The following is a 27,673-nucleotide window of genomic DNA, read 5'->3' on the forward strand; positions in this document are numbered from 1 at the left end:
AAGGAGAAGTACACAGTGTCCATCAGTCCGAACACACAGTTTCAGTTTCAGTTTCAATAGCTCACGGAGGCGTCACTGCGTTCGGACAAATCCATATACGCTACACCACATCTGCCAAGCAGATGCCTGACCAGCAGCGTAACCCAACGCGCTTAGTCAGGCCTTGAGAAAAAAAAAGACAAAAAAAAGGTGAATAAATAATAGATAAGCTTACATAAACTGAATATCATAAAAAATATGTATACGTACGCTAAAATCTACGCAAAATCACAAGATCATTTCAGCAGAGAATTTATTATTCGAAAAGGGGTCATCAGGGAAATACACTCAGCCCAACTCTATTCAATATTTTCATAAATGATATCACCACAGATATGACGGATATGACTCCCCAACAATTCACAACACTTCATCTACTAGAATCCCATGTCTTTTATATGAAGATGGTTTAGTTATTTTATCATTATCTAAAGACGGCTTGCAACAAAAGCTTAACATTTTACACTCTTACTGCAGTCAATGGGGCTTACGTTTGAATAGAGAAAAGACAAAAGTAATCGTTTTTTCAAAAACTGTCCCTAAAATACCCCTACATTTTACGTTTTAAATGTGGAGAGGACATAATTGAAACAGCAGAAGAATATAAATATTTAGGGGTTATATTTCATAGAAATGGCAACTTAAGTCGAGCACAAGGTCATCTTAAAAATCAAGCAAATAAGGCTCTACATGTGCTACTCAGAACATTTCGCAATACAAATATGAATACGGATATCATGTGTCAGTTATATGATACTTTGATAACGCCTATTTCAACATATGGAGCAGAAGTTTGGTTCCCATATGATGTTACAGGAAATGTATCGTTTAATTTTTTCGAATTATTCAGTTATTGTCTTTTCAACAAATTTCCACATGAAAGACTTCATGTCAAGTTTTGTAAGCAGTTACTTGGTGTACATAAAAGAGCAATGGTTCTCCCCGTTTTAGGAGAATAAGGAAGATTTCCTATTAGCCTAAAAATAATATGTCATGTTATTGGCTATTGGATACACATATTAGAGCTTCCTCAAAATTCACTTGTATACACAACATATAACTGCATGTATCGTCAAACAAATGAAAATGTTCAGTGGCTACTTTTCATAAGAAATGTATTAACTAGCACTGGATTAGATCATGTTTGGAAAAATCAGTTCACTTTTAGTGTTAAAAGGTTAAAGCATGCTGTATCCAAGAAGCTTGAAAATGAATATATAAAATTTTGGAAACAGAAACATGACAGTTCATCTAAATTAGCATTTTACAAGAACGCTGTGACAAATTATAAAATTTAACCGTATTTAAAGAATACGGCAAATACACAACACAGGAAAGCACTGACCATGTTACGAATCAGCGCCCATGATTTACAAATCGAACAGGGAAGATATAAAAATACACCGAAAGAACAAAGACATATGATACTTGTAACAGTTTAGAAGATGATATTCACCTTTTAGACAATTGTGTAAAGTACAATACTTACAGACACAGATTCCTAATCGATATATGTCGTCCAAATGCAAAGCCTAGTGAACTGATCCTTCTAACAGAAATACAGCCAAGGCTGGCGAAATTTGTTATGAATGTTTCTCTTCTTAATATGCTCATGTTTATGTTTCATCGTGTCTTATAAACTTTAAAGTTTTATGACAATAAAAAGTATTCTATTCTATTCTATTCACACACCACACGCATTACCCTGCACCTCCTCTACCCCCCTCCTCCACACACTCATTTCTAGTCTACGTATCGCAAAGACAGACACCCAGGACTCCATACTCTCTAACAAAGAAACCTCAACAAAACCTTGACCCCAGCTCTGAACAACCTCACCTTAGGGGCGCAAGTCAGTATGATGTTGAGGTCAACAGCACGACCACCAGTTCAGTTACTTTACTGGTCTCCATCAACAGAGCCTGGGTTTCAGCTCCCTGAAAGGTGGACCGGTGCACACACACTGCGGCAAGGTCAGACCTCGGCACAACTGGGGAACACGCGGGGAAAGAAAACAGACAGAAAGATAGAGAAAAAGACAAGGAAGATGGAAAGACAGAAAATGGAATGAAAGAAAGGAAAGATGAAAGAATGGAGGAAGACAGAAAATGGGAAGAAAGAAAGGAAGAAGAAAGAAAGGAAGGAGACAGAAAATGGGAAGAAAGAAAGGGAGAAGACAGACAATGGGAAGAAAGAAAGGAAGAAGAAAGAAAGGAAGAAGACAGAAAATGGGAAGAAAGAAAGGGAGAAGACAGACAATGGGAAGAAAGAAAGGAAGAAGAAAGAAAGGAAGAAGACAGACAATGGGAAGAAAGAAAGGAAGAAGAAAGAAAGGAAGAAGACAGAAAATGGGAAGAAAGAAAGGAAGGAAGAAGACAGACAATGGGAAGAAAGAAAGGGAGAAGACAGACAATGGAATGAAAGAAAGGAAAAAGACAGACGATGGAATGAAAGAAATGAATATGACAGATAATGGGAAGAAAGAAAGAAAGGAAGAAGACAGACAATGGGAAGAAAGAAAGGAAGAAGAAAGAAAGGAAGAAGACAGACAATGGGAAGAAAGAAAGGAAGAAGAAAGAAAGGAAGGAGACAGACAATGGGAAGAAAGAAAGGAAGAAGAAAGAAAGGAAGAAGACAGACAATGGGAAGAAAGAAAGGAAGAAGAAAGAAAGGAAGAAGACAGACAATGGGAAGAAAGAAAGGAAGAAGAAAGAAAGGAAGGAGACAGACAATGGGAAGAAAGAAAGGAAGGAAGAAGACAGACAATGGGAAGAAAGAAAGGGAGAAGACAGACAATGGAATGAAAGAAAGGAAAAAGACAGACGATGGAATGAAAGAAATGAATATGACAGATAATGGGAAGAAAGAAAGGAAGGAAGGAGACAGACAATGGGAAGAAAGAAAGGAAGAAGAAAGAAAGGAAGGAGACAGACAATGGGAAGAAAGAAAGGAAGAAGAAAGAAAGGAAGGAGACAGACAATGGGAAGAAAGAAAGGAAGAAGAAAGAAAGGAAGGAGACAGACAATGGGAAGAAAGAAAGGAAGGAGACAGACAATGGGAAGAAAGAAAGGAAGGAGACAGACAATGGGAAGAAAGAAAGGAAGGAGACAGACAATGGGAAGAAAGAAAGGAAGAAGAAAGAAAGGAAGAAGACAGACAATGGGTTCAAAGAAAGGAAAAAGACAGACGATGGAATGAAAGAAATGAATATGACAGATAATGGGAAGAAAGAAAGGAAGGAAGGAGGCCCTATGACCAGCGGGCAGTGTGAACATGGCGGAACAAGGAACAACCAGCAGCCAGCTCTCTGGGCAAACTGGCCCTCTCTGTGTTACAAAACCTGCCCTGTCTCTGCCCCCATCCGCTCCAGCACGCACACACACACACACACACACACACACACACACACACACACACACACACACACACACTTGCATCGGGAAAAGTTTGCGCTTTGAAAGGAATTTCAATGTCAAACTTCCAGACAAAACAGTAATGAACCGAAGCTAACATTTGACATTCATGCTCCTAATGAATATAGAACTGATCGAGAGAAACCAGAAAAAAAAGAACCAAATCTAACATTCTACACTTATGTTCTTAAAGATGACAAAATCGATTCGTACATAATCTCTACGATTAAAAGTGACCATTGAACTGCTATATGCAAACTTCGCCGTGTGAGTGCATCGCAAAATAGAAGCAGAAAAATGTGCAGGTTTATGTAAATCCTAGGGTACATTACAAGATGAGCATCATTTTCTGGACCAATGTGTTAGATACAATCATTTTAGCTATCAAGCTTTGTTGAACGATATCAAGTTATAATGAACACCCATTGGTAACACTGATACAGTCAAACCAGCACAATTTCGTTACGATTGTTTCAAAGTGCTTCCCACGTTATGACTCACGTGGATTTTACTTTCTTTGGTTGTTGTTGTCCTCAATTGTTGCGTCACACACACACACACACACAGATACACAGACACAGACACAGACACACGCACACACACACACACACACACACACACACAGAGCGCAAACATATTAACACTTGCAACCACTCCGTGGCAACAGCGACGTTTCACAAATCACAACGACTAACCTTGTAGCTTCACAACAAACATGACCTCTCACACTCTTTCTTAACAAACTAAATATTATCTAATTTGTTGCTTCGATTCATACCTGCAAAAATATATACTGCCTCCAACACAACAGTTGGACGGGAATATCGCAGCTTGACGGCAGTGTTACAAATCAGTCACTTCATAATAAGCACCAAGGAAACTTTCGACGATACTCAACGAAGATCAATGCTTAAAGAACGAAGTGCAGACTGGCCCAAGGACTCCACTTCTCAACGACTGTGAGTGAAGTGAAAACACGGCAAACCACTCCACACACACCAAGCACATCAAATCGGGTGTAGATTATCTGCAGGAAACGGTTTTGTTTTCCTCGTTGGACGAAATCAGTTGTTTTTTTTGTGCCAGATAAATTCATTACAGGAAAGAAAGATGCGGACTTTGTTCACACACAACGGGTTTCCAGAAAACAGATGGAGTTTTTGTTTCAGTTGTGAACAGAGCGCTAAGTTTTTTTGTACGAGGAAGTTATGTGCAAAGCGAGTTCCTTTCTTACATCTCGCCGTGCATGTGACGTGGTCATAGGCTGTGGACAGAGGGGTGTTTGGGGATTGCAAGTTTGACATGCTAAATATAACTTCCTGGCTGTCGAGATTTCCAACTGCGCTTGTGTGTGTGTGTGTGTGTGTGTGTGTGTGTGTGTGTGTGTGTGTGTGTGTGTGTGTGTGTGTGTGTGTGTGTGTGTGTGTGTGTGTGTGTTGTATTTTGTGTGTGTGTGTGTGTGTGTGTGTGTGTGTGTGTGTGTGTGTGTTGTAGTGGATTTCACTAGTGACAGTGTCACTGGGTATCAAGCAAAACTGATGAGGTTGGCTTCTGTTTCACCCCCCCCCCACCCCCGCCCCACGTCCCCCTATTTCTTCCAATTGTTTTTGTAACTGCCGAAAGTTCATATTGTAAACCAGCATTCGACAAAAAACACAAGTGAAAACTTTACAAGTAACCTAAAGGGAAAGTGAGCGGGGATCTACTGAACAAGTCCTGTTTTCTTTCCTGTGGAAATCAAAACCAACTGAATCAGTTTATTTTCATATTCGTCGGAATTCCTTAACAAGCAAACACAAACCACAAACAAGTAAGTAAACATTCAACAAAGTAAGGTTACTGAGAAAAAAAAGAGCAAAATTGTGTTCGTCATAACTGATTCACAAAGTGCATTGAAATCTGTCAAATAATTACGAACAAGTTGTACACACAAATACGTGCCAGTGGCCTTTAAATGTACATTTATCTGTTGGCCTCTCTCTTTCTCGCTCTCTCTCCACCCCGTCTCTCTCTCTCTCTCTGCCCACCGTAGGCTGTTCATTCTCATTCCAACGTGACATTGCCATGCTTCACGCAGAATGCTTACAACACCTGCATTTCATCTTTTTGCTGTGGCCTCTTTGTAGCTGATACCGTTAATCATAACAATGATGATTTTTCCTGGACCTCTCAGGTTAAAGTGATTAATCAAACGACAATTGTTGATTTATTAAAAAGATAATCACTGACCTGTCTGATGTGGACCGGTGTTGTAAATCTGTTCGCCCGCGCGCGCACACACACATACATACACACGCACACACAGAAACACACACATACATACACACGCACGCACGCACACACACACACACACACACACACACACACACACCACACACACACACACACGTACACATACACGCACACACACATACATACACACGCATGCACACACACACACACACACTCACGCGCGCGCGTGCACACACACACACACACACACGCAGAGAGAGAGAGAGAGAGAGAGAGAGAGAGAGAGAGAGAGAGAGAGAGAGAGAGAGTCGGAAAGTGATCACACACGCATCCCAATTCAACACCAAATCTTTCCTCCATGCCCATCACGTTTTCAGCTCCACCCGTTCAGTTTGACGCCTTTCAATCCAACAGTCACATCCCCCACACTTTTAGGTCTGGTCCTTTCCAAACGTGAGCGACAATAGTCCTCACTCTGAGGCCGGAAGGAGGGCAGGGAAACTATGACACAGAGAGAGAGAGACAGAGAGAGAGAGGGAGAGAGAGAGAGGAGACAGAATGTATGTGTGTGTGTGTGTGTGTGTGTGTGTGTGTGTGTGTGAGAGAGAGGCTTGAAACTGGAAACTTGAAATGTTTTATTGTCATTGCCTGCAAAGGTCTTTTGACAAGGGGGTAACATTTTTACGTCAACAGATTACAATAATCTATATGATTTAAAATTTAAACATTGCAGTTAAACAAAGACTGGTAACACTGTCACCATAATCATATACGTACAGTGTATCACTTCATCACTTCAAAGAAAATACTAAGAAAAAGAAAAAGAAAACTCTACCATCCTCTCACATACATAATTTAATACACTCCAATTTAATGTACTCCTTGCAATCATTCCAGAACATACCAGCATTCAGTCAACTTTATTCTGCCCGTGGATAACAAGTCTTTGAGAGAGAGAGAGAGGAGTACTGAACTGAACTGAACTGAACTGAACTGAATACATTTTATTTTGGGGAAACTGAGTAAGCAAGAGAGTGGTGTTAATGATCCAGCCCTCGAAGGGGAAACCGGAAAATAAGACAATGGGGGAAATGATTATATCAATACAACATGCTCATTATGATCATGAGTACATGACTGGTAATTTAGCATTTACAACACTACTTAGCTAGAGGAGAATGATAGTGGAGACAAATCAAGGGGCAGATAGACAGACATATATATATATATATACCCTTGCCTGAAGAAGCTGTTTTTACAGCGAAAGTTTGCTGCTTTTTAAGAATACAAGTTTTAAAGACATGAAGAGCCTACTGTTGTTGATATATATATATATATATACACGCAGAGAGGGAGAGAGAGGGAGAGAGAGGGGCGGAAGGGTATTGACAAATTTCCAAGCACGCGCACAGCTGTCATACGAGTTGAAATCTTCCGGTCGAACCAAACAAAATTCCCCTCAGCCCTCAAAGCCAGTCACCTTTCATTGGTGTGTCGAGAACACCGCTACGTGTCCTTTTCCAGTTGGCATACTTGTCAAGCAGGAAGTATGTCGACATAGCCAGGTGTTACACAGCTTGGTAATAAAAGCAACGTCAAAGCTGAAGGGGAGTCCCCTCTACTTCTTAACCTCAACCCCGCCCCCACATGAGGCCTTTACGGGGTTTATTGTCGAGACAGGTCGTGATTAACCAGAAACTGACAAAATTTCAACACAAGTAGGGCTGACCCCGTGTCGATTATCAGTGTGATGTGTGTGGAACCCGAGTCACTTCACGGACACAGGTTTGTGATGGTGGTCGTGTGCATTGATTTCGCTCGTCTCTTCACCACACAATTGATGTTCTTTTTCTTATGATTATCGATAGAAAGAACGTGCGGAATTGCATTTTGATTTATTTCATGTTTTAAAAAAAAGGTCACCAACTTGTGTGATTTCATAACAAAAACAACAATGTGTTTTTCACTTAGTGAAACGAGTTAAATAGAAAACACACAAAAAAAGAAAGAATGAACAGTGTGTGTGTGTGTGTGTGTGTGTGTGTGTGTGTGTGTGTGTGTGTGTGTTGTTGTTGTTGTTGTTGTTGTTGTTGTTGCTATTGTTGTAGTGATTCTAGTCGTTGTTATAGTTATTGGTGTTATTGTTGTTGAAATGTCTCTTGATTCCAGTCATAGTGGCTAGCTGCCTCTCAGGCAGGCCTGCAAACTGTTGGAATGTACAACTGAAGTAAGGCGCATCCGGCATCTGCCTGTCACCAAAATATCCTGTGGAACATGACTGACTGACCGGGTACCTGTGTTGTTTCTCGTGCTGGGCGAACTGTGTGGTCATTCTCTGGCACCATGCCAGACCCTGGGGTGCCAGTGTTCGGGTGACACGGGTACCACACTCACTGGGTGCTGTGTATTCAGGTCACACGGGTACCACACTCACTGGTGCTGTGTATTCAGGTGACACGGGTACCACACTCACTGGGTGCTGTGTATTCAGGTGACACGGGTACCACACTCACTGTGTGCTGTGTATTCAGGTGACACGGGTACCACACTCACTGGGTGCTGTGTATTCAGGTGACACGGGTACCACACTCACTGTGGGTGATGTGTATTCAGGTGACACGGGTACCACACTCACTGGGTGGTGTGTATTCAGGTGACACGGGTACCACACTCACTGGGTGCTGTGTATTCAGGTGACACGGGTACCACACTCACTGTGGGTGATGTGTATTCAGGTGACACGGGTACCACACTCACTGTGGGTGCTGTGTATTCAGGTGACACGGGTACCACACTCACTGGGTGGTGTGTATTCAGGTGACACGGGTACCACACTCACTGTGGGTGATGTGTATTCAGGTGACACGGGTACCACACTCACTGGGTGGTGTGTATTCAGGTGACACGGGTACCACACTCACTGGGTGCTGTGTATTCAGGTGACACGGGTACCACACTCACTGTGGGTGCTGTGTATTCAGGTGACACGGGTACCACACTCACTGGGTGCTGTGTATTCAGGTGACACGGGTACCACACTCACTGGGTGCTGTGTATTCAGGTCACACGGGTACCACACTCACTGTGGGTGCTGTGTATTCAGGTGACACGGGTACCACACTCACTGTGGGTGCTGTGTATTCAGGTGACACGGGTACCACACTCACTGGGTGCTGTGTATTCAGGTGACACGGGTACCACACTCACTGTGGGTGATGTGTATTCAGGTGACACGGGTACCACACTCACTGGGTGGTGTGTATTCAGGTGACACGGGTACCACACTCACTGGGGTGATGTGTATTCAGGTGACACGGGTACCACACTCACTGGGTGGTGTGTATTCAGGTGACACGGGTACCACACTCACTGTGGGTGATGTGTATTCAGGTGACACGGGTACCACACTCACTGGGTGGTGTGTATTCAGGTGACACGGGTACCACACTCACTGTGGGTGATGTGTATTCAGGTGACACGGGTACCACACTCACTGGGTGCTGTGTATTCAGGTCACACGGGTACCACACTCACTGTGGGTGATGTGTATTCAGGTGACACGGGTACCACACTCACTGGGTGGTGTGTATTCAGGTGACACGGGTACCACACTCACTGGGGTGATGTGTATTCAGGTGACACGGGTACCACACTCACTGTGGGTGATGTGTATTCAGGTGACACGGGTACCACACTCACTGGGTGGTGTGTATTCAGGTGACACGGGTACCACACTCACTGTGGGTGATGTGTATTCAGGTGACACGGGTACCACACTCACTGGGTGGTGTGTATTCAGGTGACACGGGTACCACACTCACTGTGGGTGATGTGTATTCAGGTGACACGGGTACCACACTCACTGGGTGGTGTGTATTCAGGTGACACAGGTACCACACTCACTGGGTGCTGTGTATTCAGGTGACACGGGTACCACACTCACTGGGGTGCTGTGTATTCAGGTGACACGGGTACCACACTCACTGGGTGCTGTGTATTCAGGTGACACGGGTACCACACTCACTGTGGGTGCTGTGTATTCAGGTGACACGGGTACCACACTCACTGTGGGTGCTGTGTATTCAGGTGACACGGGTACCACACTCACTGTGGGTGATGTGTGTCAGTCAGACAACGCGGCAGTCACCTTGTATGACTGTTCACTGTTTATCTGCTGGTGTGAAGGTAGAGGAAGTGGTCAGCTTTTTCCCACGGGGTGTGCCAGTGTGAGAATGGTCAGTCAGGTCTGCCCACCTGGACACAGTGTTTCTCAGTGAAGGTGCTTCATTTGCTACATCTGTTTTCTATCATTGCTCTGTGTCCAGCAGTGCCCCTGTCTCCATGCCCCGCAAGCTGCTCACCAGAATCCGGTCCCTCCTCTCCAACACACCTAGTCGGGCAGGTCGCCACGACACAGCGCCACTCGGCAAGGAGCCAAGCATGGCTTTGTCGGCCCTGCAGGAAGTAGAACGAACACAAGAAGTCAACCAGCTAAACCAGCAGCAGGAACAGCAACAGCAGCAACGAGTGCCCCAGCGACAACCACCCCGGTCTGAAGCAGAAGCAGAAGCGCCGCCCATCAGCTCAGAGCCGGACGCACAAGACGACCCCCTGACTCTATCCACCCCCCTCACCATCACCCTTCCCCATCCGCCGGAACCAAGGAGCAGTGATGTGGGAGGAAGCCAATGGGGCACACACACAGCCCTCCCTCACAGCCCAGGAGCTGACAACAGCTCAGAAAACTCCCCCACACCACCGCAGACCTCGTCCCACCACCACCCCCACTCCAGGCGACAGACGACCCCTGCAGGCACGAGCACACGAGACCACCACCACCAGCACCACCAGCACCACCACCGCCACCATCAACAACCCCTTGAGACACCACCAGGTGACGACGTTGACGTTGACCACGACACCCCGGGCACTCATGACGCCTCCTTCATCACCAGCGATTACGAATCCACCTCGGTAGACTCGGCTCCTTTCTTCCGTAGCTTCTCGGAGTATCCCACGGTGATTGAAGTCTGCAGGCCGCCGGGGACATCTACCCAAGACCCGGACATCGGCACGGGGGACTCGCCCCAAGGTCAGGCAGTCGCCGGGGGTTCTCCGGGGGTGGAGGAAGAGGAGGAGGAGGAGGGGGAGGAGGAGGGAGAGGAGGGGGAGGAGGAAGAAAAGAAGAAGGAGGAGGGGCTGAGGGAGGAGGAGGTGTCGGAGATGTACCCACAGCCTGTGCTCAGCACGCCCATCGGAGCCCTTCGAAAAAGCCGTCACAGGCTGTGTCTGTACCTCAATGTGGAGATGGTGAGTAGCGGCGGCGGCTGTGTGTGTGTGTGTGTGTGTGTGTGTGTGTGTGTGCGTGTACGTGTGTGTGTGCGTGCGTGCGTGCGTGTGTGTTTGATGCTGAATGTTGACATGGTGAGTTTTCTGTGTGAGAGATTGTGTCTGTTACACACTTGTGATCTTGTTCCCAGAATTTGGATTTTCGTGAACATTAATAATGATAACAATAATAATTGTTACTATTATACTGACTATCACCCAAAATAATCCCCCACCATACTGAATGACTAATCCCCACATTCCTGACTGACTGATCCCCACATTCCTGACTGACTGATCCCCACATTCCTGACTGACTGATCCCCACATTCCTGACTGACTGATCCCCACATTCCTGACTGACTGATCCCCACATTCCTGACTGACTAGTCCCCACATTCCTGACTGACTAGTCCCCACATTCCTGACTGACTAGTCCCCACATTCCTGACTGACTAGTCCCCACATTCCTGACTGACTAGTCCCCACATTCCTGACTGACTGATCCCCACATTCCTGACTGACTGATCCCCACATTCCTGACTGACTGATCCCCACATTCCTGACTGACTGATCCCCACATTCCTGACTGACTGATCCCCACATTCCTGACTGACTAGTCCCCACATTCCTGACTGACTAGTCCCCACATTCCTGACTGACTGATCCCCACATTCCTGACTGACTAGTCCCCACATTCCTGACTGACTAGTCCCCACATTCCTGACTGACTGATCCCCACATTCCTGACTGACTAGTCCCCACATTCCTGACTGACTAGTCCCCACATTCCTGACTGACTGATCCCCACATTCCTGACTGACTGATCCCCACATTCCTGACTGACTGATCCCCACATTCCTGACTGACTAGTCCCCACATTCCTGACTGACTGATCCCCACATTCCTGACTGACTAGTCCCCACATTCCTGACTGACTAGTCCCCACATTCCTGACTGACTGATCCCCACATTCCTGACTGACTAGTCCTCACAATCCTGACTGACTAGTCCCCACATTCCTGACTGACTGATCCCCACATTCCTGACTGACTAGTCCCCACATTCCTGACTGACTAGTCCCCACATTCCTGACTGACTAGTCCCCACATTCCTGACTGACTGATCCCCACATTCCTGACTGACTGATCCCCACATTCCTGACTGACTGATCCCCACATTCCTGACTGACTGATCCCCACATTCCTGACTGACTGATCCCCACATTCCTGACTGACTGATCCCCACATTCCTGACTGACTGATCCCCACATTCCTGACTGACTAGTCCTCACAATCCTGACTGACTGATCCCCACATTCCTGACTGACTGATCCCCACATTCCTGACTGACTAGTCCTCACAATCCTGACTGACTGATCCCCACATTCCTGACTGACTGATCCCCACATTCCTGACTGACTGATCCCCACATTCCTGACTGACTGATCCCCACATTCCTGACTGACTAGTCCCCACATTCCTGACTGACTGATCCCCACATTCCTGACTGACTGATCCCCACATTCCTGACTGACTGATCCCCACATTCCTGACTGACTGATCCCCACATTCCTGACTGACTGATCCCCACATTCCTGACTGACTAGTCCCCACATTCCTGACTGACTGATCCCCACATTCCTGACTGACTAGTCCCCACATTCCTGACTGACTGATCCCCACATTCCTGACTGACTAGTCCCCACCAATCCTGACTGACTGATCCCCACAATCCTGACTGACTAGTCCCCATATTCCTGACTGACTAGTCCCCACATTCCTGACTGACTAGTCCCCACATTCCTGACTGGCTGATCCCCACCAATCCTGACTGAGTAATTCCTCACAATCCTGGCTGTTAATCCCCCACAATCCTGACTGGGTAATTCCTCACAATCCTGGCTGTTAATCCCCCACAATCCTGACTGGGTAATTCCTCACAATCCTGGCTGTTAATCCCCCACAATCCTGACTGGGTAATTCCTCACAATCCTGGCTGTTAATCCCCCACAATCCTGACTGAGTAATTCCTCACAATCCTGGCTGTTAATCCCCCACAATCCTGACTGAGTAATTCCTCACAATCCTGGCTGTTAATCCCCCACAATCCTGACTGAGTAATTCCTCACAATCCTGGCTGTTAATCCCCCACAATCCTGACTGAGTAATCCCCCACAATCCTGACTGAGTAATTCCTCACAATCCTGGCTGTTAATCCCCCACAATCCTGACTGAGTAATCCCCCACAATCCTGACTGGTTAATCCCCCACAATCCTGGCTTTCAGATGGTGCTGTCAGAGGATGGACTGTTGCCAGACTACCGTGGACTCGCAGAACTGGTGGGCTTCGACACCCTGGAGATCGCCAACTTCTGGGAGCGGAACCATATGGACAGCCTGCTGGTGGAGTGGGCGCGGTGCCGGGACGGCAGACTGCGGCCTGCAGTGCTGGGCAGTCTGGTCACCTGCCTGGTCCTCCTGGGACGCTACGACGTGCTGGAGGAATGCCGGGGGCTCATCCGTGAGTTAGCCTCGGGGATTGTCTGTTGTGGCAGTGTTGGTTTGTGAGTTAGCCTCGGGTCATGGCTGTCGTGGCAATGTTGGTTTGTGAGTTAGCCTCGGGGCGTGGCTGTCGTGGCAGTGTCTGTTGGTTTGTGAGTTAGCCTCGGGGCGTGGCTGTCGTGGCAATGTTGGTTTGTGAGTTAGCCTCGGGGCGTGGCTGTCGTGGCAGTGTTGGTTTGTGAGGTAGCCTCGGGGCGTGGCTGTCGTGGCAATGTTGGTTTGTGAGGTAGCCTCGGGGCGTGGCTGTCGTGGCAGTGTTGGTTTGTGAGTTAGCCTCGGGGCGTGGCTGTCGTGGCAGTGTCTGTTGGTTTAACAGTGGCGGGGACGTGGGAAGCTGGAGCGGCGGTGATGGGGGTGGGGGTGGGGGTGGGGGTGGGGTGGCAGGGTCCAGTTCACCAATGTACAAAGAAACCATAATTATTGTTCGTTCGGTTAATGTGCTCTCTCTCTCTCTCTCTCTCTCTCTCTCTCTCTCTCTCTCTCTCTCTCTCTCTCTCTCTCTCTGTATGTGTGTGTGTGTGTGTGTGTGTGTGTGTGTGTGTGTGTGTGTGTGTGTGTGTGTGTGCCACATCCCTTAGTAGTTTAGTTTGATTGTTTTTCCTTTCTGTTCCATGTTATTTGTTTTGCTCCATTTTTGTTCTGATTGGTACCTACTGTGTCACTAGAACTTTACAGCTAATGACATTAAACATTTTAGTTGTCAGTGTGTTCTCTCTCTCTGTGTGATTCAGATATATATGTATACACACAGCCACACAGATATATATATATATATATATATATATATATATATATATATAAAATATGTATATATATATATATATATATATATATATAAAATATGTATATATATATATATATATATATATATATATAGAGAGAGAGAGAGAGAGAGAGAGAGAGAGAGAGAGACTGACACTGACACTGACAATATTCATTGTCTCAGGCAACGACATCCTTTTGGCATAGAGACAATGTATTAACAGGCAGCAATAATGACAGCAACAAAAAATCCCCACACCCCAGACAACAAGAACAGTAAACAAAAACAAAACTAACAACATCAGTAACTAATTACTTGAAATAAAACAGGAACAGAAACAGCAAATCTGAACTGTGAATGATTAACACCGACATTCACACAAATATATAAACAGTGTATTCTTCTTCTTCTTATACACACACACACACACACACACACACACACACACACACACACACACACACACACACACACACACACACACACACACCGTTCAATTTAATTGCATACAATCACTTCGTCATGTTTCTTCCACGTTTTTCTGAGAGGTATGCTTTCAAAACATATGCAGAAAACTGTTTTAAAAGTCGGTGAGGTACTTGCTTTTCAACCGATTACTTTCAGTTGGGTTCAATCAACAGATAAAGCCACGATGTTGAGGTCATTGCCCATGTACCTGCTTTGATGTGGAAGAGAAAGAGAGAAAAGAGTAAATGTAATTCTGAATGTCAATGATTTTCTGTATGGACAGTTAATCATGCCTATAAACTGAATCGGTTGGTTTTTGATTGACTGATTGATTGATTGAATAATTACTGCGTTCGTTCGTCCGTTCGTTCATTTATTTAATTATTTATTCATTATTTTCTTTATTTCCTGTCCACAGTGGAGGACGTGAGTCAGTACCTAGCAGAACAACAGCTGCTGAGTCACTATTCAGGTAGGGGTGTGTGTGTGTGTGTGTGTGTGTGTGTGTGTGTGTGGCGGAAGGGGGATGAGGGGGGGGGGGGGGGGGGTCTTCACTGACCTGTGTTTTTTTGTTGTTGTGAATTTCAACTGTGCGAAGGTAGCTAACCCTCGATCATCCATTTACCCAGTTCATCATGAAAGATGATCAGTTGGCTCCCTTTAAGGGGTGCCAGATACAAAACGCGTTGCTTCTGCTTCTAATTGTTCCATACACAGCAACAACAATAAATAATCATAATATTAATGCTAATGTTAAATCGTAATAATATAACAACACCGATAGTTGTAAAAATGAATGATTATGATAATAGTCATACAACTGCTATCACTACTACTACTACTAAAGCGAAGCACCATCATATGATTTCTTTAAGAAAATTTTGGTCTGTGGCTGATGTTCTGTTTGTTTGTCAAGAAGTTTGCTTTTGTCTTAATTGTCTTGTTCCTTTGTTGTTATACTCTGCCTTGTTGTATGGAGAGCTCCGCGATAGTAACCAAAGTTTCGGGTTTGAAAGGAGGCATCAATACCAACGCGCTAGTCAGGCTTGGAGTGCATGCACACATATACTTGAGTACCAGTCACAGGGGATATTTTTACCTACAGAAATTTGCTAGAGGACAGCACTTATGTTGCCATGGGTTCTTTTACAGTGTGCTAAGTGCTTGCTGCACACGTGACTTCGATTTAAGGAGTTAAAGGCCTAAACACTTGACTGAGGGGGGCTTCTTCTCAGAAGACCCTGTACTGTACATCTCTTCCTGGAGTTTCTTATCACAGCGTGCTAAGTGCTTGCTGCACGCGTGACTTCCTTTTATCATCTCACCCGAATGACTGGACGTTCAGTTGTGAGTTTCCAGTGAAACTTGAGAGAAACGGCGACACCGGTATTGGAGCAGAGACCCTCACTGTATTGACAGATAAGTATCTTAACCATTACGGAAGTGAAGAACAGAATCAAGCAAAGTATTGGACCCTACGAAGACCTTCTGTCCATAGTGAAAAAACGCAAACTTAGGTGGTATGGACACATCTCCCGATCATCTGGTCTTGCCAAAACGTTCCTGCAAGGCACCGTACAAGGAGGCAGAAGGAGAGGACGGCAGAAGAAGAGATGGGAAGACAACATCCGGGGGTGGACAGGCTTGACGCTCGGTGACGCCCTGAGGAAATCAGAAAACCGTGAAGAGTGGAGAGGGGTGGTGGCCAGGTCAGCAGCGGTGCCCCAACGGTCTGAACCCAGACTACGGGAGAGGTGAAGGTGAAGGTGAAGGTGATCTTAACCATTCTACCACCATCCACCACGATGTTGGCCTATCACCCGGACGACACGACGTCGACGATGAGAATGATGATGTGACAATGGTGACTGATACTAGTTGAAGTGGTGTGGCCCAGCCGTGATGCAAACAACAACAACAGCAACAACAACCCGAATTTCACACAGAGAAATCTGTTGTGACAAAGTGTGAAGACATAATACAGAGCATGCTGTGCGACACAATACAATACAACACAACACAATACAATACAATACAATGCAATGCAATGCAACACAACACAATACAATACAACACAACACAACACAATACAATACAATACAATGCAACACAACACAATACAATACAATACAACACAACACAATACAATACAATGCAATGCAACACAACACAATACAATACAATACAACACAATACAATACAATACAATACAATACAATGCAACACAACACAATACAATACAATACAACACAACACAATACAATGCAATGCAATGCAACACAACGCAATACAATACAACACAACACAATACAATACAATACAACACAACACAATACAATACAACACAATACAACACACCACAACACAACACAATACAATACAATACAATACCATACAATGCAATACAATACAATACAATAGCCGCCTTACGAGAAGGAATGTGGAGGACTGGTGATGGAGCTTGAGGCATCAGCCAGTACAGTGTCCGTCAGGGTCTGGCATCGATCGAACCCCGGTCTGGCTCTTGTGGCGCACTGAAAAAGAACCCATGGCAACATCAGTAAGTGCTGACCTCAGATAGATACACTCTGATGGGCACACACACACACACACACACACACACACACACACACACACACACATGTGCATGCACTTAAGGCCTGTCCTGACTGCACGTTGGGTTGTGCTGCTAATAGTTCAGTTACTTAGCAGATGTGGTGTAGCGTATATGGGTTTGTGACGCCTCCTTGAGGAAATAGAAGCGAAAGTGTCCCCCTGTGTGTTGAGCAGCACAGAGACTGGAGCAGTATGACTGCTACATCAACAGACTGATAGTGTCATCTGGAGCAGTATGACTGTCACATCAACAGACTGATAGTGTCCCTTGGAGCAGTATGACTGCCACATCAACAGACTGATAGTGTCATCTGGAGCAGTATGACTGTCACATCAACAGACTGATAGTGTCCCTTGAAGCAGTATGACTGCTACATCAACACACTGATAGTGTCCCTTGGAGCAGTATGACTGTCACATCAACACACTGATAGTGTCCCTTGGAGCAGTATGACTGCCACATCAACACACTGATAGTGTCCCTTGGAGCAGTATGACTGCCACATCAACAGACTGATAGTGTCCCTTGGAGCAGTATGACTGCTACATCAACAGACTGATAGTGTCCCTTGGAGCAGTATGACTGTCACATCAACAGACTGATAGTGTCCCTTGGAGCAGTATGACTGCCACATCAACACACTGATAGTGTCCCTTGGAGCAGTATGACTGCTACATCAACAGACTGACAGTGTCCCTTGGAGCAGTATGACTGTCACAACAACACACTGATAGTGTCCCTTGGAGCAGTATGACTGTCACATCAACACACTGATAGTGTCCCTTGGAGCAGTATGACTGCCACATCAACACACTGATAGTGTCCCTTGGAGCAGTATGACTGCCACATCAACACACTGATAGTGTCCCTTGGAGCAGTATGACTGCCACATCAACAGACTGATAGTGTCCCTTGGAGCAGTATGACTGCCACATCAACAGACTGATAGTGTCCCTTGGAGCAGTATGACTGTCACATCAACACACTGATAGTGTCCCTTGGAGCAGTATGACTGCCACATCAACAGACTGATAGTGTCCCTTGGAGCAGTATGACTGCCACATCAACAGACTGATAGTGTCCCTTGGAGCAGTATGACTGCCACATCAACAGACTGATAGTGTCATCTGGAGCAGTATGACTGTCACATCAACAGACTGATAGTGTCATCTGGAGCAGTATGACTGCTACATCAACAGACTGACAGTGTCCCTTGGAGCAGTATGACTGTCACATCAACACACTGATAGTGTCCCTTGGAGCAGTATGACTGCTACATCAACACACTGATAGTGTCCCTTGGAGCAGTATGACTGCTACATCAACAGACTGATAGTGTCCCTTGGAGCAGTATGACTGTCACATCAACAGACTGATAGTGTCCCTTGGAGCAGTATGACTGCTACATCAACACACTGATAGTGTCCCTTGGAGCAGTATGACTGTCACATCAACAGACTGATAGTGTCCCTTGGAGCAGTATGACTGCTACATCAACAGACTGACAGTGTCCCTTGGAGCAGTATGACTGCCACATCAACAGACTGATAGTGTCCCTTGGAGCAGTATGACTGCCACATCAACAGACTGATAGTGTCCCTTGGAGCAGTATGACTGTCACATCAACAGACTGATAGTGTCCCTTGGAGCAGTATGACTGCCACATCAACACACTGATAGTGTCCCTTGGAGCAGTATGACTGCTACATCAACAGACTGACAGTGTCCCTTGGAGCAGTATGACTGTCACAACAACACACTGATAGTGTCCCTTGGAGCAGTATGACTGTCACATCAACAGACTGATAGTGTCCCTTGAAGCAGTATGACTGCTACATCAACACACTGATAGTGTCCCTTGGAGCAGTATGACTGTCACATCAACACACTGATAGTGTCCCTTGGAGCAGTATGACTGTCACATCAACACACTGATAGTGTCCCTTGGAGCAGTATGACTGCCACATCAACAGACTGATAGTGTCCCTTGGAGCAGTATGACTGCCACATCAACAGACTGACAGTGTCCCTTGGAGCAGTATGACTGTCACATCAACAGACTGATAGTGTCCCTTGGAGCAGTATGACTGCCACATCAACACACTGATAGTGTCCCTTGGAGCAGTATGACTGCTACATCAACACACTGATAGTGTCCCTTGGAGCAGTATGACTGCTACATCAACACACTGATAGTGTCCCTTGGAGCAGTATGACTGTCACATCAACACACTGATAGTGTCCCTTGGAGCAGTATGACTGTCACATCAACACACTGATAGTGTCCCTTGGAGCAGTATGACTGCTACATCAACACACTGATAGTGTCCCTTGGAGCAGTATGACTGCTACATCAACACACTGATAGTGTCCCTTGGAGCAGTATGACTGTCACATCAACACACTGATAGTGTCCCTTGGAGCAGTATGACTGCTACATCAACAGACTGACAGTGTCCCTTGGAGCAGTATGACTGTCACATCAACAGACTGACAGTGTCCCTTGGAGCAGTATGACTGTCACATCAACAGACTGACAGTGTCCCTTGGAGCAGTATGACTGTCACATCAACACACTGATAGTGTCCCTTGGAGCAGTATGACTGCTACATCAACAGACTGACAGTGTCCCTTGGAGCAGTATGACTGTCACATCAACAGACTGACAGTGTCCCTTGGAGCAGTATGACTGTCACATCAACACACTGATAGTGTCCCTTGGAGTAGTATGACTGCTACATCAACACACTGATAGTGTCCCTTGGAGCAGTATGACTGCTACAACAACAGACTGATAGTGTCCCCTGGAGCAGTATGACTGCTACAACAACACACTGATAGTGTCCCTTGGAGCAGTATGACTGTCACATCAACACACTGATAGTGTCCCTTGGAGCAGTATGACTGTCACATCAACACACTGATAGTGTCCCTTGGAGCAGTATGACTGTCACATCAACACACTGATAGTGTCCCTTGGAGCAGTATGACTGTCACATCAACACACTGATAGTGTCCCTTGGAGCAGTATGACTGCCACATCAACACACTGATAGTGTCCCTTGGAGCAGTATGACTGTCACATCAACACACTGATAGTGCCTCCCTGTGTTGATCAGCACAGAGACTGGAGCAGTATGACTGCTACATCAACAGACTGATAGTGCCTCCCTGTGTTGATCAGCACAGAGACTGGAGCAGTATGACTGCTACATCAACAGACTGATAGTGCCTCCCTGTGTTGATCAGCACAGAGACTGGAGCAGTATGACTGTCACATCAACAGACTGATAGTGCCTCCCTGTGTTGATCAGCACAGAGACTGGAGCAGTATGACTGCTACATCAACATCGCGGAGAAGGACGTGTCGAGGCTGGGCAGGGAGATCGTGGACACACTGGAGGGAGTGTACGGGCTTCGGCTGTGCCTCACTCTGCGGGACATCCAGCTGGGCGGCAACGAGTATGAGAACATGGCGGCCACCCTGGAAAACAGGTGATTATAGCAGGGATCAAGGCAGGTGATTATAGCAGGGATCAAGGTGATTATAACAGGGATCAAGGTGATTATAACAGGGATCAAGGTGATTATAACAGGGATCAAGGTGAATATAGCAAGGATCAAGGTGATTATAGCAGGGATCAAGGCAGGTGATAACAGGGATCAAGGTGATTATAACAGGGATCAAGGCAGGTGACTATAACAGGGATCAAGGTGATTATAGCAGGGATCAAGGTGAATATAGCAAGGATCAAGGTGAATATAGCAGGGACCAAGGCAGGTGGTTATAGCAGGGATCAAGGTGATTATAGCAAGGATCAAGGTGAATATAGCAGGGATCAAGGCAGGTGGTTATAGCAGGGATCAAGGCAGGTGATTATAGCAGGGATCAAGGTGATTATAACAGGGATCAAGGTGATTATAACAGGGATCAAGGTGATTATAGCAGGGATCAAGGTGAATATAGCAAGGATCAAGGTGAATATAGCAAGGATCAAGGTGAATATAGCAGGGACCAAGGCAGGTGGTTATAGCAGGGATCAAGGTGATTATAGCAAGGATCAAGGTGAATATAGCAGGGATCAAGGCAGGTGGTTATAGCAGGGATCAAGGTGATTATGACAGGGATCAAGGCAGGTGGTTATAACAGGGATCAAGGCAGGTGATTATGACAGGGATCAAGGCAGGTGGTTATAACAGGGATCAAGGCAGGTGATTATAGCAGGGATCAAGGCAGGTGGTTATAACAGGGATCAAGGCAGGTGGATATAGCATGGATCAAGACAGGTGGTTATAACAGGGATCAAGGCAGGTGATAACAGGGATCAAGGCAGGTGATTATAACAGGGATCAAGGTGATTATGACAGGGATCAAGGCAGGTGGTTATAACAGGGATCAAGGCAGGTGACTATAACAGGGATCAAGGTGATTATAACAGGGATCAAGGTGATTATAACAGGGATCAAGGCAGGTGGTTATAACAGGGATCAAGGTGATTATAACAGGGATCAAGGTGATTATGACAGGGATCAAGGCAGGTGGTTATAACAGGGATCAAGGCAGGTGGTTATAACAGGGATCAAGGCAGGTGGTTATAACAGGGATCAAGGCAGGTGGTTATAGCAGGGATCAAGGTGATTATAACAGGGATCAAGGCAGGTGGTTATAGCAGGGATCAAGGTGACTATAACAGGGATCAAGGCAGGTGGTTATAACAGGGATCAAGGTGACTATAACAGGGATCAAGGTGGTTATAACAGGGATCAAGGTGATTATAACAGGGATCAAGGCAGGTGGTTATAACAGGGATCAAGGCAGGTGGTTATAACAGGGATCAAGGCAGGTGGTTATAACAGGGATCAAGGTGATTATAACAGGGATCAAGGCAGGTGATTATAACAGGGATCAAGGCAGGTGGTTATAACAGGGATCAAGGCAGGTGATAACAGGGATCAAGGCAGGTGGTTATAACAGGGATCAAGGTGACTATAACAGGGATCAAGGCAGGTGATTATAACAGGGATCAAGGCAGGTGGTTATAACAGGGATCAAGGTGACTATAACAGGGATCAAGGTGATTATAACAGGGATCAAGGCAGGTGGTTATAACAGGGATCAAGGTGATTATAACAGGGATCAAGGCAGGTGGTTATAACAGGGATCAAGGTGACTATAACAGGGATCAAGGTGATTATAGCAGGGATCAAGGCAGGTGGTTATAGCAGGGATCAAGGCAGGTGGTTATAACAGGGATCAAGGCAGGTGGTTATAACAGGGATCAAGGCAGGTGATTATAACAGGGATCAAGGCAGGATGTTGTCATTGTTATTGCAGCCACGTACACGGAAACCGTGTGTAAACCAAGGGTGTTTCATCTTGCCCGACTTCATTGCCGAGTTCATTATGATTCTGTTTGTTTGTTGTTGTGGTTTTTTCTTTGTGGGCTTTTTTTTTTTTTACCACCCCCCTCTCTCTCTTCCCCCCCCCCCTCTCTCTCTCTCTCTCTCTCGTGTGTGTGTGTGTGTGTGTGTGTGTGTGTGTGTGTGTGTGTGTGTGTGTGTGTGTGTGTGTGTTATTTATTTATTTATTGATCTTTTTTATACTAGTGATTGTAAAATCAACCTACTTAAAAAAATCATATTCTGCTAAACAAACAGAATTCTTGTAAGGGCAAAGAAATATCCATGTGAACTGACTTTGGAACGAAAGTTTGCTCCTTCAAGTTGTGCGTGCGTGTGTGTGTGTGTGTGTGTGTGTGTGTGTGTGTGTGTGTGTGTGTGTGTGTGTGTTTCCCCTTCTATTTTCATCATCATAGTTTATGGGGTTTTTTCAAGCCAATCCTGTGCACATGCCGCTATTACAAGGGTACACTTCAAAACCTTCTGCTTGTTGTGCTCAGTGCTTTGGTGTTTGTTGCTACATTGTATTATGACTTGGAACGAACAAATCGTGTTTAAACCGAAATGAAGTAAAACGAAAAAAATAAAATGGATGAAATGGATGCATATAATTATGCTTTCCAGATGCAACAGCAAGGTACTGCTGGTGCTGACCAAGAATTACGAAGACTCTGATGCCTGTCAGTTCCTCATGCACTTCGCTGCCGCTCTGGACCCTTGTGAGTGACCTTGACCCTTTGGTTATTCCCCCTTTGTCATAACCTTGTGAAATTCGGGCGCGTCTGTTGAGTGCAGCGCCTCCCACTCTCCCCCTGCAGGTGTATTAGTTTTCCGATCATATGAACTTGTCTACACAATTTGTCAGGGACAGCCATTTCGTCACCGTGGGTTCTTTTACGTGTGGAGTTGTGAGGAATGTGGAGAGAGAGAGAGAGAGAGAGAGAGAGAGAGAGAGAACACTGAACACTGAAATGTTTAATGTCATTAGCTGAAAAGCTCTAGTGACATAGTAGGTACTAATCAGAGCAAAATGGTGCAAGACAGATAAAATGGAACAGAAAGGACAAAACAGAACTGAAACAACATAAATAAGAGATTTGCGACACTTTGGTACTTTAGCATCTGAGCTTAAAGAGAGAGAGAGAGAGAGAGAGAGAGAGAGAGAGAGAGAGAGAGAGAAATGAAACAGTGAGTGGATGAGGGGAGTGTAGGACACATGGACAGAATGAGATAGAGTGTGGAAGATGAGCAGATGGAGAGAGGGAAAGAAAGACAGAGTGGGGGAGAAAGAAAGAGAGAGGGCAGGGGTGGGGTGAAGGTAGAGGAAGGAGAGAGAAAGACAGACAAGGGGTGTGAGAATGAGACAGAGAAGACAGAGAAAAAGGTTGGAGTCATCAAGTTTCTATATATCTATCTATCTGTCTGTCTATCTACACACACACACATACATATATAATATATATATATCTTAGAGAGTGACACACACACACACACACACACACACACACACACACACACAGAGAGAGAGAGAGAGAGAGAGAGAGAGAGAGAGAGAGAGAGAGAATCTATTCTTTAATGGGTGCCGCATGTCCCTTCATTGTGGCAACGCGCTCTCCCCGGTGAGAGCAGCGCCGAATCTGACGCAGAAATTTGTTGCGACGAAAAGAAACACAGACAATACAATACAATACAGTACAACTGAAACAATACAATATAACTGCAATCTAACACCACACAGACACTCAGTTTCAGTTTCAAGATGTCGAGACGTGGGGCTGGACTGGTCCATAAACGCGATGTACAATCACCATCTCCGCTTTGACTACTACTACTACAACTACTACTACTGATAATAAGAACTGATAAAAGGAACACATGCATCCAGTGATGACAAATCACCGTGTTCTGTTGGTGTGCAGGTTCACGTCGTAACAAGCTGATTCCACTGCTGGTGGATGAAGACGCCTTCATACCCCGGGTGGTCCGAGGTATGGCACGCCTCAACTATACCCGGGACAAAGAGCTGGGCTTCCTCTGGCCTCGCCTCAGACACGCCATCACTCACTGACCATCACATTAACCACCACGTGACCATCACTAAAATAACCGCATTGTGACCAAGACAATAGTCTCAAAAAGAAGGCCTTCGCATTGGACACAGCAACTTCAATTGCCTTCTCAACAAAATGACAGGTATTTTTTCAATACTTAAAAATAATGAAGAACCATTTCATCTATTTGGATTTTACGAATCCAGACTATCCAATATCATGTATGACTGTGATGTCAGTGTACCTGGTATCAACATAACTAGTACAGATGTTTCATGCCACAGGATTGCTAATTACATAAATAAGAGTACATTTCAAATGACTAACCCATCTTGGAAACAACACCATTGAAGTCGTATGGCTTGAAATCAATATCAAACGACACGAACCCATCATAGTTGGATTTCTTATCAGAAACTTAGTTGAAAAGATGAAGTGATAAATTTTCGTTCATTATGGACGCTGTTGCTACGTATGGTTATGAAATCCTCCTCCTTGGGCATTTTAACACTGGTTTGTCTAAAACCAATAAACCATGGACAGTCCCAACTTATAGATGTGTCTAATATAATATAATGATAATAGCTATATAGTGTACTAATTTGGCGCAAATTCACCATATATGGGCTCTATGCGCCTCACATGAAACAGTTCATATACAATAGTGCATCATACAAAATAACAGCACATGTGGACAAAGAAGTGGTATCCACCAATACAATACTACACATTGTAGTACAATCCTTTGTGATTGTTAAATCTATCTCTCTGCAGATCAGTCAATCTGTCTGTCTCTCTATCACTGCTGTTCATCACGGTTTTTTTTTCTGTCCATAGATTGTTTTTCTATGGGTCAAGCATTATGTAACAGTGATGTATTGATGGTGTGTGTGCATGGTGAGGGTGGTCCTATTACATGCTCATGGTTTGTGTGGAGAGTGGGAAAAGAAAAAGAGCGCATTAGGACTTCTGCTTAATTTTGCTCCCCCCCCCTTCCCCCCTCCCCTGTGTGTGTGTGTGTGTGTGTGCGTGCGCGTGTGTGTGTGTGTGTGTGCGTGTGTGTGTGTGTGTATTTGTTTTTTAATTTGACATATCATATACATATGACGTGTCGTGTGTGTGTGTGCGTGTGTGCGTGCGTGCGAGCGGGCGCGCGCGCGCGCGCGCGCGTGTGTGTGTGTGTGTGTGTGTGTGTGTGGTTCGTTTTTTTAATTTGACATATCATATACATATGACGTGTCGTGTGTGTGTGTGTGTGTGTGTGTGTGTGTGTGTGTGTGTGTGTGTGTGTGTGTGTGTGTGAGGTGGAGGTACACAGCAAAGTTTCTGTGATTGTGCCCTTGGACGATAGACTGTATAATAAATGATTTCAGTATTTCAAAAATAAGGTTTGGTTGATTAAAAAAAAATCGAATGAACTCTGTGTGTGTGTGTGTGTGTGTGTGTGTGTGTGTGTGTGTGTGTGTGTGTGTGAAATGATCACTTGGTTTGTTTCTCAACCTTTTCAGTTAGGATTGTGATTTCATCATGTTGCTGGTGTTTAAATTTCTTTAAAATTTCTTTCTTTCCTTCTTCCTTTTTCTTCTTTTTTCTTTTCTCCTTTGGTTGTCTTTTCCCTCCTCCTCCTCCATTCCCTTCTTGCACATATTCTTTCTACTTCGTTTTTTAATTTTTTTTAATTCCTTTTATTTTATGATTTGTTGATGGAGTCTCCCGTCGGTCCGACGGATGAGTAGGCAGGCAGGCTTATCTGTCGGTGTGTGTCCTCATATGGGAGAAGAGGCCGATTCTGGATGCACAGCACTTCCCACAGGTGTTGCAAGGGAAAACGTCTCCAGAAGTGTGATGATTTAAACAATGCTTATTATCATGTTGTCGTTGTGAGAGCTTGGTGAAAAGAAGCTTGCATCTTATCCTTAAAGTTTAACCCCGGTAAAACATTCCAGTTCGACTGAGTTCGCTTTCTCCCCAGCCTACTCCCGTAGCAGTCAATAGCTTCAGTGAAATCTAACAACCCTAGAAAAGGGAAGACTTAGCAGTGAATGGCTTCAGTGAAATCTAACAACCCTAGAAAAGTGAAGACATAGCAGTGAATGGCTTCAGTGAAATCTAACAACCCTAGAAAAGGGAAGACTTAGCAGTGAATGGCTTCAGTGAAATCTAACAACCCTAGAAAAGGGAAGACTTAGCAGTGAATGGCTTCAGTGAAATCTTACATTTCAGGCATTTTTTTGGAGGGACGAACTTTCACGCTGTACACGGATCACAAACCCTTGACGTCAGCTATCAAGAGTCAAACCAACCGCTCCCCTCGACAGACAAGACCTATTTCCTTCATTGCCGAGTTCACCACTGACATACAGTACATCCAGAGCAAGTTCAATGTAGTAGCTGACGCCCTTTCACGTTTCAGTACCAACTCCATTTCAGAAGAACACTACATCTCCTGTGTGGGTGACTCCAATTGCCTTGCTGAAGATCAGGTTCAGTCTGGCAAGATGGAAGCCTATCACAAAGCTACCACTGGTCTCCAGCTACAAGATGTTCAGCTTGGGACATCGTCCCTACTCTGTGGTACATCCACTGGTGTCCAGAGGCCAATGCTACCAAATTCCTGGACCCGCTCAGTCTTTGACCACATTCATGGAATCTCACATGCAGGTGCACAGCCCACTCGACGAGCCATCAGCCAACGTTTTTTTGGTTTTTTTTGGCTGCCCCATCAACTGCACCGTTTCAGTGGCATTACTCCCACGCTGCTCATTTCGATTCCCCCATACACGACCCCACCCGGGTTC

General features: G+C 45.3%; 2 protein-coding genes across 5 annotated transcripts in view; one reads left to right on the forward strand and one right to left on the reverse strand.

Annotated features, from left to right (window-relative positions):
• Positions 1-4,709, reverse strand: part of LOC143290391 (myeloid differentiation primary response protein MyD88-like) — a 28,817-nt gene extending 24,108 nt beyond the window's left edge. For 2 of the 3 annotated variants that reach the window (XM_076599786.1, XM_076599788.1), the window contains exon 1: positions 4,231-4,709. The gene's annotated coding sequence lies outside the window, so the exon portion shown is untranslated. Of the gene's footprint in view, positions 1-1,878; positions 2,030-4,230 lie in introns of all 3 variants that reach the window. The other variant, XM_076599787.1, reaches the window with a different exon arrangement.
• A 2,472-nt stretch (positions 4,710-7,181) lies between these two features.
• On the forward strand, positions 7,182-25,894 carry LOC143290148 (uncharacterized). 2 transcript variants are annotated; one of them, XM_076599449.1, is made up of 7 exons: positions 7,182-7,469; positions 10,010-10,994; positions 13,301-13,535; positions 15,226-15,279; positions 20,739-20,919; positions 23,449-23,543; positions 24,744-25,894. In XM_076599449.1, the coding sequence occupies exons 1-7, from the start codon at positions 7,435-7,437 to the stop codon at positions 24,890-24,892; spliced, it is 1,734 nt and encodes a 577-aa protein (XP_076455564.1). In that variant the 5' UTR covers positions 7,182-7,434; the 3' UTR covers positions 24,893-25,894. The 2 variants fall into 2 exon arrangements, with proteins under 2 accessions (XP_076455564.1, XP_076455565.1); XM_076599450.1 differs by having other exon boundaries at positions 10,013-10,994.
• Positions 25,895-27,673: the final 1,779 nt, after the last annotated feature.

This window comes from Babylonia areolata, chromosome 15 (genome assembly GCF_041734735.1).
Source record: "Babylonia areolata isolate BAREFJ2019XMU chromosome 15, ASM4173473v1, whole genome shotgun sequence".
NCBI classification, from domain to species: Eukaryota; Metazoa; Mollusca; class Gastropoda; order Neogastropoda; family Buccinidae; genus Babylonia; species Babylonia areolata.

Bases quoted from the DNA above. Each gene is read 5' to 3' on its own strand.
- LOC143290148 (XM_076599449.1), top strand. From the start codon at position 7,435: ATGTGTGTGGAACCCGAGTCACTTCACGGACACAG. The intron at 13,536-15,225 runs GTGAGTTAGCCT...TCCTGTCCACAG, and splicing joins GGAATGCCGGGGGCTCATCC to TGGAGGACGTGAGTCAGTAC. The intron at 15,280-20,738 runs GTAGGGGTGTGT...TGTGTTGATCAG, and splicing joins GCTGCTGAGTCACTATTCAG to CACAGAGACTGGAGCAGTAT.